The sequence below is a fragment of the Mesoplodon densirostris genome, chromosome 9 (genome assembly GCF_025265405.1).
Source record: "Mesoplodon densirostris isolate mMesDen1 chromosome 9, mMesDen1 primary haplotype, whole genome shotgun sequence".
Classification (NCBI taxonomy): domain Eukaryota; kingdom Metazoa; phylum Chordata; class Mammalia; order Artiodactyla; family Ziphiidae; genus Mesoplodon; species Mesoplodon densirostris.
In genome coordinates, this window is record NC_082669.1 from 85,946,168 (window position 1) to 85,967,146 (window position 20,979).

Sequence of the window (20,979 nt, forward strand, 5' to 3'; positions counted from 1 at the left end):
AAGTGATCTATATTATGATATGTTTCAAACCTGTTATCACTAAACTTATACACATCTTTTCATTTATAGTTTGTACCCAGAAGAGCACACCATCCTCGTTTAGAAACCAGTGGTGATACTCCTTTATTACAGGAAAAATATTCTCATTAACACAGCTTAAGTGTGCCTTTTATTAAACTGACAACAACATATTATGCTTACTTCTTTGTAATACCCTTATGAAAAACACTTACTTTGGAATATGTTTATTTTGGAGTAATTTTAGGTTTACACAAAAGTGGTACATGTAGTACAAAGAGCCCCCATGCCCCCCTCAACTGGTTTCTTTTCCTAACGTTAACATGTACAATACCATAGTACTGAACCAAAAATGAGTTTGCTTAATTACATCTCTTTACACAAATTACTTAACCCATTTCTTTCCTCCTGAACACAAACGTTTGGCTTTTCTTTTATTACATGATGCAAGTATAGGCCCTTACATTTCATCTATTAAGATTCAGGGCAAGATTTCATCTTGCAAGACTTTGACTCAAAGACTCAAGCTTTGGATACCCTATACTTGTTAAGATATTCTGAGTCGGGCTTCCCTGGGTGGCACAGTGGTTAAGAATCCACCTGTCAATACAGGGGACACAGGTTCGAGCAGGTCCGGGAAGATCCCACATGCTGCAGAGCAACTAAGCCCATGAGCCACAACTACTGAAGCCCGCGCACCTAGAGCCCGTGCTCCGCGACAAGTGAAGCCACTGCAATGAGAAGCCTGTGCACCGCAACGAAGAGTAGCCCCCACTTGCCGCAACTAGAGAAAGCCCACACACAGCAACAAAGACCCAACGCAGCCAAAAATAAATTAATTAATTAAAAAAAATATTCTGAGTCAAGGTTCAGTTAGACAGCATCCACTATTGCCGCTAGATTCTTGCCACACACACATCTGGTGAGTAAGACTTCTATACTTTCATCTTGTTTGACAGGCCTAGGCTCGGGGTAACATACACCTCCCTCGGGTTGCATTAAGCCACTTCTGATACATACACACCATCAATTAATTACTAATCCAACCAAGTATCTGTACATCCAGTTACTTTGTTACTCTTGCAAAGATATTTCCCTGCCTCAGAAAACTTCAGACACACTGCATCTCTACATTTTTAATTTGTACTAGTCTAAATACACCTTTGTATGTTGTTCTTCAGCTGAGGGATGTAGAGTATCTTCACAGTGGAAGGAATCCATGCATCAAATGACTCAAAAGTCCTCAGGAAAAAAGGGAACTCTTAACATCTACTGGCCACTCACTGAAGCAGCTAATGACACTGTGTGAAAACTGGTGCCCACAGGAAGTCCACAGAGAATTCCTGATGACTCACAAACTAAAATCAGAAGAAAGAGAAAGGTGGTAATGTAGTATTATCTCCCCGGGAAGAAAAGAATTCAATTTATCCTCATGAAATTAGTTACTGGCCTTAATTATTATAAAGTTTAGTGAACAGAATGGCACAAGATAGCCATTTACTATTGAAATCCTGATTAAAAAGGATAAATTAGACATGTGGACCCAGAGATAGCTACACTCAGCTATATCAATCACTGCCAGAAGATTTTTCTAAACAGCTTACTTCTCCCTCAAAGGATGTGAATAATTTCCAATTCTGTTTATCTCTCAAAACCAGGCTGTGGAATCAGTTTTTAAATTGCAAAATAGAATTGACAATGCTTTCAAAGAAGGTAGCAAACTCACAGCCATCCTATCATACCAGTGAGCTTCTTAAAATGGGAAAGCCATTAAAAATGTCTTTTAAAAGGCATCAGACTCTTCAAACTTACCTCATAGTAACTCCGAACTGCATTGCAAAATGCTTCATCGGCTACAATCTGGGTTTCCCCATTGAGGAAGGCCTGGAACCGTTCTTTCAGTAACTGCAATTGCTGCTTGTTAAGCTGCAAGAAAAAAGAGGGAATCAGATCAAAAACTAGCCAATCCATGAAACATAATGACTTTTAAAAGTTACATTTGCTACTTGTGTCTAAGATTTGATACCTAGAATTAACTTATGGGTCATTTTAAAAATGTAAGTCACTGCCCACATACTCTGCGATACCTGATATTGCAATGGAATCCAAATTTCTGCCCCCAACAGAATTCCCGTGATTACTACACTCTAATCCCTTTGTAGAGACAGGAAAAAAAAAACACCTAAAATTCGAATGAGAAACTAACTGCCAGCTGTCCTGAATAGAGAGAGCAGAAGGGACAAGTACTCTTGGAGGTGAGTGGACAACCATCAGCTTTGGACAAAAGGTGACAGGAAAGACAGAGGGACCCAGAGAAAGAATCCTCTGGGAAAGACATCTGTTGTATGCCAAAAGCTTGGATTCCCTGAATAAACACACCTCAGTGCCTGAGCTGAGATACAGGAATGATAAGGAGGCAAACAGAGAGGCAATGGGGGGCAGTGAGTGCATCTATAGGCAGGCGAGGGGAAGGCCATGACTCAGGGAGTGGAGTGGAAGTTCACAACCAGATTTGTTCACCCTGGGTCTACCCATCACAGTTACGGAGGGTGGGTTAGACACGAACCATGACTTACTAACCATGTCTTCTAGCTATCAAGTACAAGAAGAGGCAGCTACTTCATTTGTAGGGCTCACTACAAAACAAGAAAGAGAAGCTCCCTGTTGAAAAAATTAATTTCAATACAGCAGCAAAAGAGCATTAAAGCAAGCGTGGGACCCTTCTAAGCAGGAGCCCCATGTGGCGGCACAGACTCATCCCCACAAAGCCAGCACCGACTACAGAGGCATCCACCTCACTAGAGGCAGGGTGCATTAGGTCAAGCAGAGCATATTTTTTTAATGCTTAACTGGAGCCAGAGCGTAGTCTAGCAGATAAAACAACAAATCCTGAGATACATAAGGAACAGGAAGGAGTGATCTTTCCATTTCAGTCATCCTCATCAGACTGTCAAAGAACTCAGCCCAGTTCTGGATTCTACAGAGAGATGTGAAGCATTTGGAAACATGCTGAGGATAAAATGATTAAAGGATTAGAAAGACTAAACTGGTATGATTTGGCTTCCAAAAGAAGGCCGATGTGAAGGAAGTTTAAAACTGTTCAAAAGGCTTACTAAAATGCCATTCAAATATGAGACAAGCTCTTTCAAAACACGGGTTTTATTTAGGACTCTAATAAACAAGACAGCCTGTAGAGAAACTGCTGCCGGTAGTAACAGACTGATAAAGAAGTGTCCTATCGTGCCGCAGTGTAAAAAACCCCTTGCCCCGAGCAGTGGAGAGAGAAGACCATTCCATTTCTTTAGTAAGGTTATCGTCTTCATTTTAGGGAAAGCTAAACCAAGCTGAAAAGCAGGAATGTTACCGCTATATTACACTCTCCATTTCTATAATATGAAGAGAATGAAAGCAGGAACCTTTTGTGTATGTGTACTAGCAAGGCAAATTAAGCCCATGCCTTTAGCTCTCTAAACGTGGTTCACAAAAGGGACCAGATGAAAGCAGGACAGCAATTGCTGAGAAGGAAATGGCTGAGAGCACTCTAGTTGCCAAGCCCTGGGAACCACCAAGAAGGGCTTCAACTTGCAAACCAACTGTCCAGGTAAAATAATGTAAATGGAAATGTACACGGGGGAATGACAATGACCTGGAGGGGACCTTAATGATCATTTGTCCCAACTCCCTCATTCGATAAATAAAATAAATATTGTTCAAAAACTAGAACCTAGGGATATCTTCCTTCAATTTTCTTCTTTCACAGCCATTTTGTTCTTTAAGAACTCCTCTAAATCTTTGTAATTTCTTGTTTGCCAGTGTTTAAGTTCAGCCATTGTGGCAGTGAGTTATGTTTTGATGATTATGGTGTGGAAAATTCATGCCTATGAATCAAGAGAAGGAGATATGCACAAACCTTTTTTTTGGAAACTCTAACAATGGTGGTATAGTTCACAAAAAATGCCAGAGGCACCTGGCTAAGTATCAGGCTTCAACTTTTTTTATGAATAAAAATTACTGCAGTTACATTTAAGACATAAAATGACAGCCATATCATAACGATATACAAACAGTCAATAAGTGGATACTCTATTAGTACAGAGAAAAGGTCTACAATTCTACATAAAAGAGATAGGAAGGCAAAAAGGCAATTTAAAATATAGCAGTGGGAAAGCAGTCAGAAAGAAATTCCTAAAAGCTATTGGCATTATCAAAATTAACTATGCTATACATCAACAGATAGAGACCAATGTAACAGACCCAAGAAATAGATCCAAATACAACCAGAAGTGTACTATAAAATACCTTTATTGCACCTCAAATCAGTAGTAAAAGATGGTTTCTTCAATCAATGATGTTAGAATAACTGGGTAGCCATGGAGAAAAATATTAAATTGGACCATAACACATGGTTACAGCCCAAATGAATTAAAACGTCTAATGTAAAAAAGACCAAACAGTAAAGGTATTAGAAGAAATGGGAGAATTCCTTTAAACACAGGCATGAGAAAGATCTTTTTAAGCATGAATCAACATCTACAGGTCATAAATTTAGCTGCCTAAACATTAAAAATAAATTTAGTATTGTAGTAATCATTTTGCAATATATGTGTATCAAATCATCACATTATACTCTTTAAACTTATACAATGTTATGTCAAATATATCCTTTTTTAAATAAATAAATTTAGCATGGCAAAACATACCATAAATAAAATCATTGGAAAAAAAGACTTACAAAAAAAAAAAAAGCAAAAAACTTGCAACTCATACCCTAAAGAGCTAGTTTTCAAACATATAGACCCTAGAAATTGACAAGAGTCTAACCTATAAGCCAACAGAAAGACAGACAACATGGATGCACTCAGAGAAATAATTCAAGCTATGAAAACATGCTTAACACTTACTTTACATTTTTCTTTTCCAAATGAAGTCTACCTGAGAGCAGAAGGCTCCTGGGAAGATGGTGGAGCAGGAAGCACCAGAAATCTGTCTCCCGGGGGCTTCCCTGGTGGCGCAGTGGTTGAGAGTCTGTCTGCCAATGCAGGGGACACAGGTTCGAGCCCTGGTCTGGGAGGATCCCACATGCCACGGAGCAACTGGGCCCGTGAGCCACAATTACTGAGCCTGCGTGTCTGGAGCCTGTGCTCCGCAACAAGAGCGGCCGCGACAGTGAGGCCCGCGCACTGCGATGAAGAGTGGCCCCCGCTTGCCGCAACTAGAGAAAGCCCTTGCACAGGAACAAAGATCCAACACAGCCAAAAATAAATACATAAATAAAATTAAAAAAAAAAATCTGTCTCCCACTCTAGATAACAGCTGCATGGGCAGTATGTATCTGATGTAAATATTTTGGAACTCTGGAGTATATTTAAAGGCTTGCAACATGAAAGGGAAGGCTTGACTGGAAACTGCAGTTAACTCTAATCAATTTCAGCTCTGCACAGTAGCACTTCCCACCCCTCAAGCCCCACATTAGCAAAAAACAAACAAAAAAATGCCGACCACCTAACTTTTCATAAATAAAGGAGTAAATAATACTACATCCAAACAGTGGTAATACTATTAGCTTTATGAAAAAGTATGACAAAGTTGTCTTATGTACTGATGTGAAAATATCCTCAAAATATTTTGGGGAAGGAAACAGTACAGAACAGTATTTAAAATAAGCCACCACTTCCGCAGAAAAGGGACAAAAATCAGAACATGTATTTGCTTCCACATACAGACAAACTATGGAAGAAGGATGGCCTTGGACACTGGACAGATGGAAAATAAGGACGAAAAAGATCTTTCAACCTATATCACTTTATTCATTTTAAGTTTTAAATCACAGGACCCTTCTTACATACTCAAATTTTAATTTACATTTAAATTAAGCTTTAATAGCCACGTTACACATTTTTAAGCTCAGAACAATTATGACTCATTGCAGATAGTTTAAATCTGATCATCCTGCAGAAAGACTGAACAAACCAATTGACTTTTTTTTATTTCTCCTTTCAGGTATAAGATTTGAACTTGACTGTATATCCACCCACCCACCCCACCCCCTTTTTTTTTAACATTTCAAGGTTGAGGATTTCAAAGAAACAGAGTCAGAAAAGAATCATAATAATCATGCTACTCAACATTCTAATCAATGCATTAATCTTTACAAAATCCATACCAGGTGATCTCTCGGTCTCCATTTGAGCCTACTGAAACTAAAATACACACAGACATACACACCCTACCTTTATACCTTGCAATGAAGCCTACTTTAATTTTAGACAACTATGAAGGATTGAAACCTGCTTCCTATGCCTTCCATAAATCCTAGTTCTATACTACCTAAGACCAAACAAACTAAACGTTACCTTGCTTCTTCAACATAGCAATTCAGGAAGTTGGAGACAAGTACTAGATTATTTGAGTCTTCTCTTTTCTAGAATAAACTTTACCAGTTCCCCCAGCATCCTAAGAGTACTCTCCAGTTTGCCCATAAATAAAGCATTACATAGTTAAATAAAACTTATTTACATAAAATTAAATATAAGAAAGTACTCTGAAAGCTATAACATCATGAAACTCATTACAACAGCCATGTTCCTTCCAAAATATAGTCAACAGACTGATGATGATTCTCCTAGGATCATGTGGCCAACACAGAGACAAGTGGGAGGGCCACTTCTCACATTCTAAGTACTCTATGTCTATCAATTCAAACTAAAAACAAATTAACTCTTCTTGGCAGTCACATCAACTGACTCACATCATGCTTATGATCAACAAAAATTCTAAAACATTCTTACATGTGCTTCATTGAGCCATGTTTCCATCCTGGCTAGATTTATTTGGTCCACTGTGCCAGTTGATTCCGTTTTTTCTTTAGAATTCTGATTCCTTCACCCTATGACCAAAGAACCCTCCTAGTTTTGTTATACCGCTAACATAATAATGTGCTATCCATATTCTTCATCCAGATCATTATAAAAATATTCATCAATTCAGGATTAAGCAAGAGGGAAACCTGTCATATGCATACCTCCTGTCTGACACAACCAATTAACATTTTGGAGGGCAGTTGGTTTTATTAGTCAGCCTATATTTTAGTTTTGCCCATATACTCTCTTCACCCTAGTATATTTACTAAGGAATGAATAAAATATTTTTCAAAAGTAAAAAAACTGACCACCAGAAATTATCTAATGGGAATTTTAAGAAGAGCTTTTTATATGAAACCAAACTGCAAAAACTTAACTAGAACATAAATATCCTTGCAAACATCTAAATACAACCAAGAGATTTACCTTATAAAAAGAACACTTCAATTACTGACAGTAAAAGCTAAGTTTCATAAATCTTGGCTGGCAGTGATAGTTTATCCATAATAACAGTGGCCTCAGAAAAAATACTTAATTTCTTGAGTTCAGAGATGCCTTATGCAACCTAGAGTGTTTTCTGTTTTGGGGAGGGTTTTTTTTGTCCCTGTTCAAATTATATCCTAGCCTTTCCATTCTAAGTCATGATCAGCTGAAGCCTTATGCCTGGATCTTGACTGCACCCATTATGCTACTCAGGAACCTGGCAACCACTGCCGTGCACTCATGGTGGGGCTGCATGACCTCCTGGTAAGTGAAGGAGGCCAAGGTCAGACTCTATAGTACAGTGGCAGGTGACCAGTGGGTAGGTACCTCCTCCGGGAGGGTGGGTGACAGTGTGTGCACATACCTTAAAGAAAGTAGAAAGACAAGCACTTCTCAAGGAGGTAAAAGGATTTATTCCAGGCACAGATGGTCTCTGAAATGCACAAAGGCATAGCTTTAACACCCGTTAATGAGATACAGCATAAGACATTAGCAGGAAAAAACTACAGGATAGGTATTGTTTTCTTTTTCCCTTCCTATGAACACTCTACCAGAAAGATCTGCATAAAACCACTGGGGCAAAATCATCAGAGCCTTTCTGAAACAGACCTCCCCAAACTGCATGTCGGAACAGAACAACAAAGAGCCTCTGGCCCATTTCACACCTTAAAATACCCTGTGGGAGTCACTGCTATTAACAATTTCCTATCCAAATAATTTCTCACTCTCTTCTACAGCTGCAGATACTTGGGACAGTGAATATGCCCATCTAAGACTACAAATACCAGCGTCATTTGACAGTGGACATGGTCAAGTGACTAAGTTAAAGCCAGTAAGATGTAGGCAAAAGTATATGTGACTTGCAGGAAACCATAAACAGTAGCTGAAGCAAGCACTTTTTGCCTTTCTCTTTCCTCTTTTCCCACTGGCTGGAACTTGATGTGCTAGCTGGGAATATAAGCTTGCCCATGAAGATGGTGAAGCAACAAAATAAGAGCCTGAAATGCTCCCAAATGTGAAGCAGCCATTACAAGCCTGGACTGCCACCTCCCAACGTGCTTTATGTGAGAGAGATAAACATCTATAGGTACAGATCACTCTTGGTGGGGGGCGGGGGGGCGGCGGGCTTGGGTTCACTGGTCATATGTGACTGTACCAAATCCTAACTGATAGAAATCCCAATGAGATACCCTATCAGGGAGAAAATGCCACAGCACTACCATCCCTGGCTCGTAGGTTTATCTCAATTTACTCTAAAACAAAATCTTCTTTCCATATGTTATCTTATATGAAAAACTCCTTATCCAGTGAACTTGCCCCAATGAACAGTGAACACCAGATTCTAAGTGCCTGAGGTAGACTAAAAATAAAGTTAGTTTGACAGACTGAGTTCTACTGTCCCACAGTATTGAAAAGGGGAAATTTTAGAAAGCCCCAGATTTGCAAATACTGCTTTAACATATTTTATAATAAAAGGTATACTAAATGATGAGTACAGAGCAGAAAAATCCCACTGCACTGTGGACAAATGGGTCCCAGGCTAGGCTTGCCCAGCTGCTAGGCAAATGGCAATAAGTACATACATATCAATAATCATTTTAAATGTAAATGGATTAAATACTCCAGTCAAAAGAGAGTGGCTGAATCAATACAAAAGCAAGACACATATGCTGCTAACAAGAGACTCACTTCAGTTCTAAGGACACATGCAGAATGAAGGTGAGGGGGTGGAAAAAGGGATTCCATACAAATGGAAATCAAAAGAAAGCCAGGGTAGCAATACTTATATCAAACAAAATAGACTTTAAAACAAAGACTGTTACAAGAGACAAAGAAGGACATTAAATAATGATTAAGGGATCAATCCAAGAAGAAAATATAATAATTATAAATATATATGTACCGAACATAGGACCACCTAAATATATAAAGAAAATATTAACAGACAAAAGGGAGAAATCCACAGTAACCCAATAATACTAGGGGACTTTAACACCCCACTGACATCAATGGACTGATCATCCAGACAGAAAGTCATTACAGCAACGCTGGCCTTACACTAACAATGAAAGATCAGAAAGAGAAATTAAAGAAACAATCCCATTTACCATCACATAAAAAAGAATAAACTACCTAGAAATAAACCTACCTAAGGAGGCAAAAGACCTGTACTCAAAAAATTATAAGATGCTGATGAAAGAAATCAAAGATGACACAATCAGATGGAAAGATATACGATATTGTTTTGGAAGAATCAATATTGTGAAAATGACTGTGCTACTCAAAGCAATCTACAGATTCAATGCACTCCCTATCAAATTACCAATGACATTTTTCACAGAACTAGAACAAAAAATCTTAAAATTTGTATGGAGACACAAAAGACCCCGAATAGCCAAAGCAATCTTGAGAAAGAAAAACAGAGCTGGAGGACCCTGACTTCAGATTATACTACAAATCGACAGTCATCAAAACAGTAAGGTACTGGAACAAAAATAGAAATATAGGTTAATGGAACAGGACAGAAAGCCCAGAAATAAACTCACGCACCTATGGTCAATTAATCTACAACAAAGGAGGCAAGTCTATACAATGGAGAAAAGACAGTCTCTTCAATAAATGGTGCTGGAAAAACTGGACAGCCACATGTAAAAAAAAAAAAAATTAGAACATTCTTTAACACCATACGCAAAAATAAACTCAAAATGGATTAAAGACCTAAATGTAAAACCGGATGGATACTATAGAAGTCCTGGAAGAAAACACAGGCAAAACACTGACATAAATCGCAGCAATATCTTTTTGGATCAGTCTCCTAGGGTAATGGAAATAAGAGCAAAGATTTTTAAAAATGGGACCTAATTAAACTCAAAAGGTTTTCCACAGCAAAGGAAACCATGAACGAAAAAGACAACCCTCAGAATGGGAGAAAATATTTGCAAACGATGCAACCCACAAGGGATTAATCTCCAAAACTTATAAACAGCTCATGCTGCTCAATATCAAAAAACAAAAAACAAAAAACACACACAACCCAGTCAAAAGACAGACAGAAGACCTAAATAGATGTTTCTCCAAAGAAGACATACAGATGGCCAAGAGACAAATGAAAAGGTGCTCAACATCACTAACTATTATAGAAATGCAAATCAAAACTACAATGAGATATCACCTCACACCAGTCAGAATAGCCAACATCAAAAATGTTATGAATAATAAATGCTGGAGAGGGTGTGGAGAAAAGGGAACACTCCTACTCTGTTGGTGGGAATGTAACTTGGTACAGCCACTATAGAGAACAGTATGGAGGTTCCTTAAAAAACTAAAATTAGCGCTACCATATGATCCAGCAAACCCACTCCCGGGCATATATATGGAAAAAAACATGGCTCAAAAGGATGCATGCACCCCAGTGTTCACTGCAGTGCTGTTTATAACAGCTAAGACATGGAAGCAACCTAAATGTCCATTGACAGAGGAATGGATAAAGAAGATGTGGTGCATACATACAATGGAATACTACTCAGCCATAAAAAATGAAATTTTGCCATTTGTAACAACATGGGCGGGCCTAGAGAGTATTATGCTTAGTGAAAAAAGTCAGACAAATACTGTATGTTATTACTTATATATGGAATCTAAAAAACAGAACTAATGAATATAACAAAAAAGAAACAGACTTACAGATATAGAGAAAAAACTAGTGGTTACCAGTGGGAGAGGGAAGTGGAGAGGGGCAGGATGGGTAGGGGACTAAGAGGTACAAACTACTATTTGTAAAATAAGCTACAAGGATATATTGTACAGCACAAGGAATATAGCCAATTTCTGGAGTATAAAGTCTAAAAATTTAGAATCACTGCATTGCACACCTGAATATATTATAAATTAGGTATACCTCAATAAAAATGTAGTATTTTCATTTTAGATTAAAAAACAGGTATTTTAAAATAAAGCCTGCTCCTGGGACTAGATAAGCTGAAAGGCTGTTTTGTGGTACACTGCCGCATCTAAGCAGTATGCCATATCCTCCTTCCACACTAATGGACTTCCAAGGTAGGGCTGCCAAATTAAATACTGGATGTCCCATTAAACTTCAATTTTAGATAAATAGGTAATGATAAAATATTTACATTAAAAATTTGAGATGTTTACTGTAAGTGTATCTCATGAAATATTTGGGACATACCTGTAGTAAAAATTATCTGTTATTTACCTAAAATTAAAATGTAACTGGTCATCCTGTATTTCATTTGTATTATAGCTTTCGACCGTCACTAAGTCTTCGATAACATCATTCTTTCATTCATCGCACTGTCTGTTTCTCCCCAGTTTGTCTTTGCCTCTTCAGACTTGATACTGTCTCATAGTCCCAGTCACGTCCAACTCCTTAATCTTTTCACTGCTGCCTGAAAAGGAAGCTCAAAGGAAATTTCCACAGCAGAGCTCAACCTGCTGTGTAAGACTAAATCCAGGCAAACAGATGAGGTGCCACGAAGAGGAAAGTCTGATCATTTTTCTATAATAAAAACCAACAAGTTTCCCCAATCTGGCTAATCACAAACTTTGAAAAGCTTTTTCAAAAATGTACATACCGAATACCTTACCTATACCTACTACTTCTGAATTCTGAATAGAGTGGCCCAGAAAGCTATTCAATTTTTAAATTCCTGGGGGGTCTGATGTTCAGCTAGGTTAGGGAATTTGCTGGATCTGGTATTTGTTAGTTAAAAGAAATCTACCCAACTAAATCAAAGGGTAGGGAGGTATCAATGAATTGATTTAGATTTTCACACCATAATACTTGGCGGTAACTCCAGAATTTTAATTTTTGACCAACCTAAAGTGGAATGACAGATACACATGATACACAGGATAGGACTAAACCAATTATTAAATTAGGCTTTTACTTGTGACAAAGAAATAAGAGCAGATTCATCTTCTGCTTAGTATAATTATAAATCATATTTTAAGACGTTAAGTACTTCTTACATGTTACATCTTGTCTGCTAGGAAAACCTAGAAATGCTTACATCTGAAGCAAATTTCTAATTAGGAACAACCTAACCTTAACTTGTCTGGATCTTACAAAAAGTGGTGAGTTTATACTAAACTCACAAGCTTTTTTTTTAATGTTAACTTTTATTATTATTATTATTTTTAAATACCCTAATATCCTGGCCATACCCTAAGAAATTAAAGCAATTCAAATAAACATGGAAAGCCTCTGGCTACACAAACAGAATAAACCTCCAAATACAACAAAGGTGGAGAAGGACCACTGCACAGTGCCACTCATTGCTGATCAGATGTCCCACGTATAGCACTGGTCTAGAGAGGAAACCTACACTATACTAAATATGCATAAACAAAGGCTTGTAAAACAGTGAAATGCTGTGTAATTCTGGCCATGGCATATGCATTTTGGTCCTAAAACCCTGTCTACTGGTGCAAGGGTTGCCTTAGGTTCCACTCCATCTGCTGCCCACCTAGTGGGAGACACTGAGCCAAACCAGCTTGAAAGGAGAGTCGCTACTTAATTCATTAATATTTAGAAACACTATCAGCTCCATTTTGTAGGAGAAAACTTAAATTCACAAAACAGATGTCCAAAAAGACTCAAAAGGGATTCAAGATGCCAAAAACTGAAAGATATTCTAGGATGTGAATATACAGAACAGAAAACAAATATTTTGTGCTACAGTATATCAGAAAATTTTTCTTACTAAAGACATTATTTTAGTGTTAGTTTCTTTTCAGTTAGTTTCTCTCACAAAAATTCTGTTAACAAACCTCACTTATCCTACATCTATTTACATTGCTAAGTTACAGAACAATCCCCAATTTTTTTTGTAGCGAAGAACAGCATATTCTATACTTTCTGGACAAGCTTTCCGAAGTCCTGAGTATTGCAAATTCCTGAAATGTACCTGGATATCATGGAGATATTTGGCTACAAGGGGAGGTGAATAATTATAACATCAATATAGGGATCAATATAGAGTAATATGTTAACAATCACGAATATAATTTAGCACCCAAATCATTAGTATATCACAAGGAATTACATGAGGTAAAGTGAAAACAACAATGGGTAAATTTTACACATTCAAAAGCTTCCACGTGACAGTTTTGTGATTTATTTTCCAAATGTTAGTCACACACCCTACCTTTGTCATTATAGAATGCCAGACATTTTGATAGGCAAACTCTTTGGGGTATTGTACTCTTCCCAGGACCCCTTCCCTGTTAAGATTCCTGCGATAGGTTAGTATGCAAATCCAGCAGTCCTTTACAACACAAAAGCAGCTTAATGTTAGTTGACTAAGCTGACACAACCTGCTCCTAAAAGGGTACAGCACATCAAATAGAAAATTTCCCTGCTGACTGGGAATCGAGTGAGGTAGAGGAAAAGGAAGAGGAGGAAGAAGAGAAGGGATGGCTGGCGGAAGGAAGGAAGCAAGAGGAGGAGGGAAGATGAATGGGAGTGCCTGGTATGCTGAGACTGGCACTTCCACTCTCGGAAGAGACACATCTGGAGAAAGTACCCAGTGGATAGTCCTGTAGTACAGCAAGTTCATCAGAAGTCCTCAGGTGAGAGATTACTTGTCACTAAACACAACTAGTATCTATAAATGAGATTCTTATTAATACATCTTATAAGCATGTTTTTGAAATAAAATTTGATAGGGTATAATTAAGTCGAAGAACTTTTCCAGGAAAAAGATGCACTTTATGCTACATACTTAGGAAGCATTCACTGTCTCAACTTTTATTCAGAAAGGCTATGTTGCTTTTAACATTTCTTCAAATATTCAGCAAATGAGCAATTCAACAAGTATTTATCGAGAGCCTACTACATTCCAAGTACTGTGATAGGGATGGGAAAGACAAAGAAATAAGCCTACCTTCAAATAAAAGTTTAGTGATGTTTTGGGGGAAAATATCCTACTTTTCCAATACTTTGTAAAATAACCTGATACTTTGAATGGAGTGTTCAAATACAGTTATGATTGAAGAAAGCAAAACTTTTTCTTCCTATGATCTTGGTTTATAATATAGTACACGTTAGTCAACAGCAATGGCTGTCAAAAATAATATGAGTAATTTAAAGCACACTCAGTTGTGTATATACACACACGCAAATGCTTTCATGTACTTGTGGGCACATATACTCCCCTACCCACCTACTGGGGGTAATATTTTACAGGGAGGAGCTTTCCAACCAACGTCTGCAGATCGTGAACAACAACAAAAATTTGTTTAATTTTTAACCACTATGCAAAAATTTAAAACCACTGAATAACATTTAAATATTATTTAAATAGCGCCCTCCATGAACTTTCTTAATGAGGTAATTGTCATTTTGGCAAATAAAACTTGATGTAGAGCAGTCCCCCCACCAAGTGAGGTGCAGGCCTACACAAATCTCATCTCTCCCTGACCTCTGGCCAAATCTGTCAGTAGGAAAGGTTTTGTCACAATTCCTTTATAATCAAAACTTTTTTTTAGCATACACATGTGAAGTACTTAGTTCTTATTCCGTTTAATTTGCTTCTGCTTTTCACAATTCTTCCTTCTAACATAGAAAGAAGTTACCATTACTACTATCACTATTATTATTTTGTTATTGTCATTACCTTCTTATATTAGTATTTGTAAGTTGAATAGGATTGTGTGAATTTTATCAACTATTTATTAATTTATCTACAATTGGTTAATAAGACAAAAACAAAGTGACTCCAAGGAATTTGATAACTTGGAAAAATGTTTGCCTCTAAAATAATTAATGCAAGTTAATTAAAAGGATTAAGTAAAGGGTCTTTAGAATTTTGAAATATATATTTCAATTTTATAATCTCATGACTATAATATCTGTATCATGTGAATTTCTAAATTTTAACTATTGAATTAGATCAAATTCATATCTCAGTATTTCCTAATGCTATTTTAAATTTTTTGAAGTCTCTATTTACACATTCTTAGGAAAACAGGTTTAATTTTTTAAATCAAGTTTCTAAATTCCTAACAGCTCAGTCTCCTTCAGAAGTTTTTATCTAAACTGATTTAATTTTTACAGATCTCTTTCCACTAAAATGAACTCTTCTTTTTAATCCAGAATGTCCTCCGATAACAGTCACAAATAAAGTTTTGCCACTAATTAGGCAATATGATACAAAATCTAGATTTGTGTATTCCAACAATTTTCTGCAAACAAAATGTCTCATTTCATGTAAACATTATCAAGTTAAGCAAAAGTACCAAGCAAACCAGGCTGATACCTTCCTATAATACATCCATCGTAAATATTAAAAAACTACAAATTTAAATAGCTTGACAACTGTTTCACAAGTTAGGTTACAAGAATATCATACTGAACTCAAGAACTCAAGGTCATGCAACTAAGAGCTAAAACCAAAATCTCTCACATACACTGCAAAGTCACTTTATCAGCTTACGTGATATTATGGACACTGTATTGCACATGGGACCCACGAAGCAAAGGATATTGGAAAGGCGTCAGTTGTCAGAACTTTTAGGAGAGACAAAGATGTCAGATGACAGAGACAACACTAATTGAAACTATTAAATCGAAAGAATTTCCATTACATATTAACGAATCCCCAGCTGTTAAAAATATTTTATTAAAAAAAATTAAATCACTGGAAAGTAATGCTTGGAATAACACTACTTGTTTTGTAGGGAAATATCCAAACTACTGGGGATGAAATAGTCTGTGTGGTAGAAGAAAACCAGGAAACCAATAAGACATTATACAAACAGGGCCTATGTTTATGTTCTGCACTGACAGGAATATGTAAAGGCTTTGACACCAAGAGTTTATTCTGAAAACATTGCAATTAACACATCGTTTTCTTCCAAAGAAGGCTTCCTGTAGAAGTTTGCCTGAATTCCACACTAAGTTATGTTAACAAAATAGTGAGTTCAGTATAATCCAAGCTGCTACTGTCCCATCTGTTTTCAGCTTTTATGTGAAGAAACAGGATCAGGGCATCATTTATTGTTTCCTACCACAGCATACTGATGGTAAAAAAAAGTTTAATAAAGAGTTTATAAGCTAAAGGTTTTTTTAAGAAAATTGTTAATGCTTTATTTCCACCTTGCAGATTTGCTGTTGGATTATTACTGGCTTCAAAAGGTGGCTAACTTAATTGACACGACAGCACCAGAATGAACAAACTGAAAATTACAAGGACTCCATAAATATATATTAACACATACTGACACAGCTAATGGATTCAAAATAAAAATTCTAAGTCAGAAAGGGAGATTAAAACAAGTCACTAAGCCCTGTTCAGCTGCTGTTATCATTTGTATCCTAACACTGTAAAACAGCACCTATGTATGCTTACAGAGTCATTTTGAAATCTTGATATGAGAAAGTTCATTCATATTACAAAAGAAATATGCACATTTGTTAACAAAAGATTAAGTTTTAAAATTCTTATACCTTTAATATGTAATTGAATTTCCAAACACATAGATATTTTCCCACGTCATAATCATATATTATCAAGTCATGAATTCTTTCCTCAAACCCCATTCAGATGTCCCAATCCCCTCTACTTTGTGTCTCACAGTGCAGTACAGACAGTATTGCCATATTCCAAACCTCCGGGGAGCATCCTTTGTATGGAATAAATGTGAACGGTACTTCCTGGAATTGTGCTGCAAAGCAGCCCTCCCCCCTCCCCCTTTCTCCTTCTCTCCATGTATTTATATATATGTATGTATTATAAATGTCCCTTTTCATTGTGTTCCAGCACACTAGTGGGAAAGCTCTGAAACATGGCCAAGGGGCCATGTTTTGAAACACTACTGTTCAGCTTCTATTAACATAAGTTAAACAATTATTTTTCGAAGTGCTCTCTGGACTACCATCTGGCATCGCTGACCTCTATGTGGCAACACAAGAAGGGGATGGTAATGCCGCTGGTAGTGGCCCACCTGTCCAAACTCAGAATTCCAGTTCCTGGTCTAGATGCTTTGTAGTAATTTCTGTTACAATTCTAGACATTCTTGACATACCTGTCACCAAATATTGGCTGAAATTTGAAAGTACTGAACAATCCTCTTATAGTAACACTCTTCTTTGGATTCAATCTCTAGTTGAATTTTTAAAAACAAGTAGCAACTATTAAATACTTGCAGATTAGAAGAAAAAGAAATTATAACTAACTGAAGTAAAAAAAAACTCACAGTAGCCATTACCCACATGATACTGTTTACACAGAAGAGAAATACACTTTAAAAGTTAAGAACAGGCTTATGGAGAGATTGGTTCAAGATGGCGGAGTAGAAGGACGTGCGCTCACTCCCTCTTGCGAAAGCACCGGAATCACAACTAACTGCTGAACAATCATCAACAGGAAGACACTGGCATTCACAAAAAAGATACCCCAGATCCAAAGACAAAAGAGAAGCCACAGTGAGAGGGTAGGAGGGGAGCAACCACAATAAAATCAAATCCCATAACCACTGGGTGGGTGACTCACAAATTGGAGAACAGTAATACCACAGAAGTTCGCCCGCTGGAGTGAAGGTTCTGAGCCCCACGACAGGCTTCCCAACCTGGGGGTCAGGCAACAGGAGGAGGAATTCCCAGAGAATAAGAATTTGAAGGCTAGTGGGATTTGATTGCAGGACTTCGACAGGGCTGGCAGAAACAGAGACTCCACTCTTGGAGGGCACACACAAAGTAGTGTGTGCATCGGGACCCACAGGGAAGGAGCAGTGAGCCCACAGAAGACTGAACCAGACCTACCTGCTAGTGTTGGAGGGTTTCCTGCAGAGGCGGGGGGTGGCTGTGGCTCACCACAGGGACAAGGACACTGGCAGCAGAAGTTCTGGGAAGTACTCCTTGGTATAACCCTTCCTGGAGTCCACCATTAGCCCCACGAAAGAGCCTGTACCCTTCAGTGCTGGGTCACCTCAGGCCAAACAACCAACAGGGAGGGAATTCAGCCCCACCCATCAGCAGACAAGTGGATTAAAGTTTTACTGAGCTCTGCCCACCAGAGCAACACCCAACTCTATTCACCACCAGTCCTTCCCATCAGGAAGCTTGCACAAGCCTCTTAAATAGCCTCATCCACCAGAGGGAAGACAGCAGAAGCAAGAAGAACTACAATTCTGCAGCCTGTGGAACGAAAACCACACTCACAGAAAGACAGACAAAATGAAAAGGCAGAGGGCTATGTACCAGATGAAGGAACAAGATAAAAGCCCAGAAAAACAACTAAAGGAACTGGAGATAGGCAACGTTCCAGAAAAAGAATTCAGAATGATGATAATGAAGATGATCCAGGACCTCAGAAAAACAGTGGAGGCAAAGATCGAGAACATGCAAGAAATGTTTAACAAACACCTAGAAGAATGAAAGAACAAACACCTACAAGAATTAAAGAACAAACAAACAGAGATGAACAATACAATAACTAAAATGAAAAATACACTAGAAGGAATCAATAGCAGAACAACTCAGGCAGAACGGATAAGTGACTGGAAGATAGAATGGTAGAAATTACTGCTGTGGAACAGAATAAAGAAAAAATAATGGAAAGAAATGAAGACAGCCTAAGCGTCCTCTGGGACAACACTAAACACAACAACATTCGCATTATAGGGGTCCCAGAAGGAGAAAAGAGAGAGAAAGGACCAAAGAAAATATTTGAAGAGATTATAGTCAAAAACTTCCCTAAAATGGGAAATGAAATAGCCATCCAACTCCGGGAAGCACAGAGAGTCCCAGGCAGGATAAATCCAAGGAGAAACACACCGAGACACATACTAATCAAACTGACAAAAACTAAAGAGAAGAAAAATTATTGAAAGCAGCAAGGGGAAAAACGACAAATAACATACAAGGGAACTCCCATAAGGTTAACAGCTGATTTTCAGCAGAAACTCTGAAAGCCAGAAAGGAGTGGCAGGACATATTTAAACTGATGAAAGGGAAGAACCTACAACTAAGATTACCCTACCTGGCAAGGATCTCACTCAGATTTGACAGAGAAATCAAAAGCTTTACAGACAAGCAAAAGCTAAGAGAATTCAGCACCACCAAACTAGCTCTATAACAAATGCTAAAGGAACTTCGCTAAGTGGGAAACACAAGAGAAGGAAACAACTTACAAAAACAAACCCAAAACAATTAAGAAAATGGTAATAGAATCATACATATCAATAATTACCTTAAATGTGAATGGGTGAAATGCTCCAACCAAAAGACACAGGCTTGCTGAATGGATACAAAAACAAGACCCATGGGCTTCCCTGGTGGCACAGTGGTTGAGAGTCTGCCTGCCGATGCAGGGGACACAGGTTCGTGCCCCGGTCCAGGAAGATCCCACATGCCATGGAGCGGCTAGGCCCGTGAGCCATGGCCGCTGAGCCTGCGCATCCAGAGCCTGTGCTCTGCAACAGGAGAGGCCACAACAGTGAGAGGCCTGCATACCGCAAAAAAAAAAAAAACAAGAAAAAAAAACAAGACCCATATATATATATACTGTCTACAAGAGACCCACTTCAGACCTAGGGACACAGACAGGCTGAAAGTGAGTGAATGGAAAAAGATATTCCATGTAAATGGAAATCAAAAGAAAGCTGGAGTAGCAATTCTCATTTCAGATAAAATAGACTTTAAAATAAAGAATGTTACAAGAGACAAGGAAGAACACTATGTAATGATCAAGGGATAAATCCAAGAAGAGGATATAACAATTATATATATATACGCACTCCACACAGGAGCACCTCAATACATAAGGCAACTGCTAACAGCTATAAAAGAGGAAATTTACAGTAACACAATAACAGTGGGGGACTTTAACACCTCAGTTACACCAATGGACAGATCATCCAAACAGAAAATTAATAAGGAAACAGAAGCTTTAAAACACAATAGACCAGATAGATTTAATTGATATTTATAGGACATTGCATTCAAAAACAGATTACACTTTCTTCTCAACTGCACACAGAACATTATGCAGGATAGATCATATCTTGGGTCACAAATCAAGTCTCGGATGATTTAAAGAAAATGGGGGCTTCCCTGGTGGCACAGTCATTGAGAATCCGCCTGCTGATGCAGGGGACATGGGTTCGTGCCCCGGTCCGGGAAGATCCCACATGCCGCGGAGCGGCTGGGCCCGTGAGCCATGGCCGCTGAGCCTGCGCGTCCGGAGCCTGTGCTCCGCAACGGGAGAGGCCACAGCAGTGAGAGGCCCACGTACTGCAAAAACAAAACAAAACAAACAAAAAAAAAACCCCTAAAGAAAATGGAGATCATATCAAGCATCTTTTCTGACCACAACGCAATGAGATTACAAATCAATTTCAGGGAAAAAAATGTAAAAAACACAAACACATGGAGGCTAAACAATACGTTACTAAATAACCAAGATATCACTGAAGAAATCAAAGGGGAAATCAAAAAATACCTAGAGACAAATTACAACGAAAACACAATGATCCAAAACCTACGGATGCAGCAAAAGCAGTTCTGAGTGGGAAGTTTATAGCAATACAAGCCTACCTCAAGAAACAAGAAAAAGTCTCAAACAATCTAACCTTACACCTAAAGGAAGTAGAG

General features: G+C 38.0%; 1 protein-coding gene across 2 annotated transcripts in view; it reads right to left on the reverse strand.

Moving 5' to 3' along the window:
- CADPS2 (calcium dependent secretion activator 2) overlaps positions 1–20,979 on the reverse strand; it is a 493,834-nt gene that overhangs the window by 380,706 nt on the left and 92,149 nt on the right. For both annotated transcript variants that reach the window (XM_060108899.1, XM_060108898.1), the window contains exon 2: positions 1,831–1,944. In XM_060108899.1, coding sequence (XP_059964882.1) covers positions 1,831–1,944 — 114 coding nt within the window. The remainder of the gene's footprint in view (positions 1–1,830; positions 1,945–20,979) is intronic.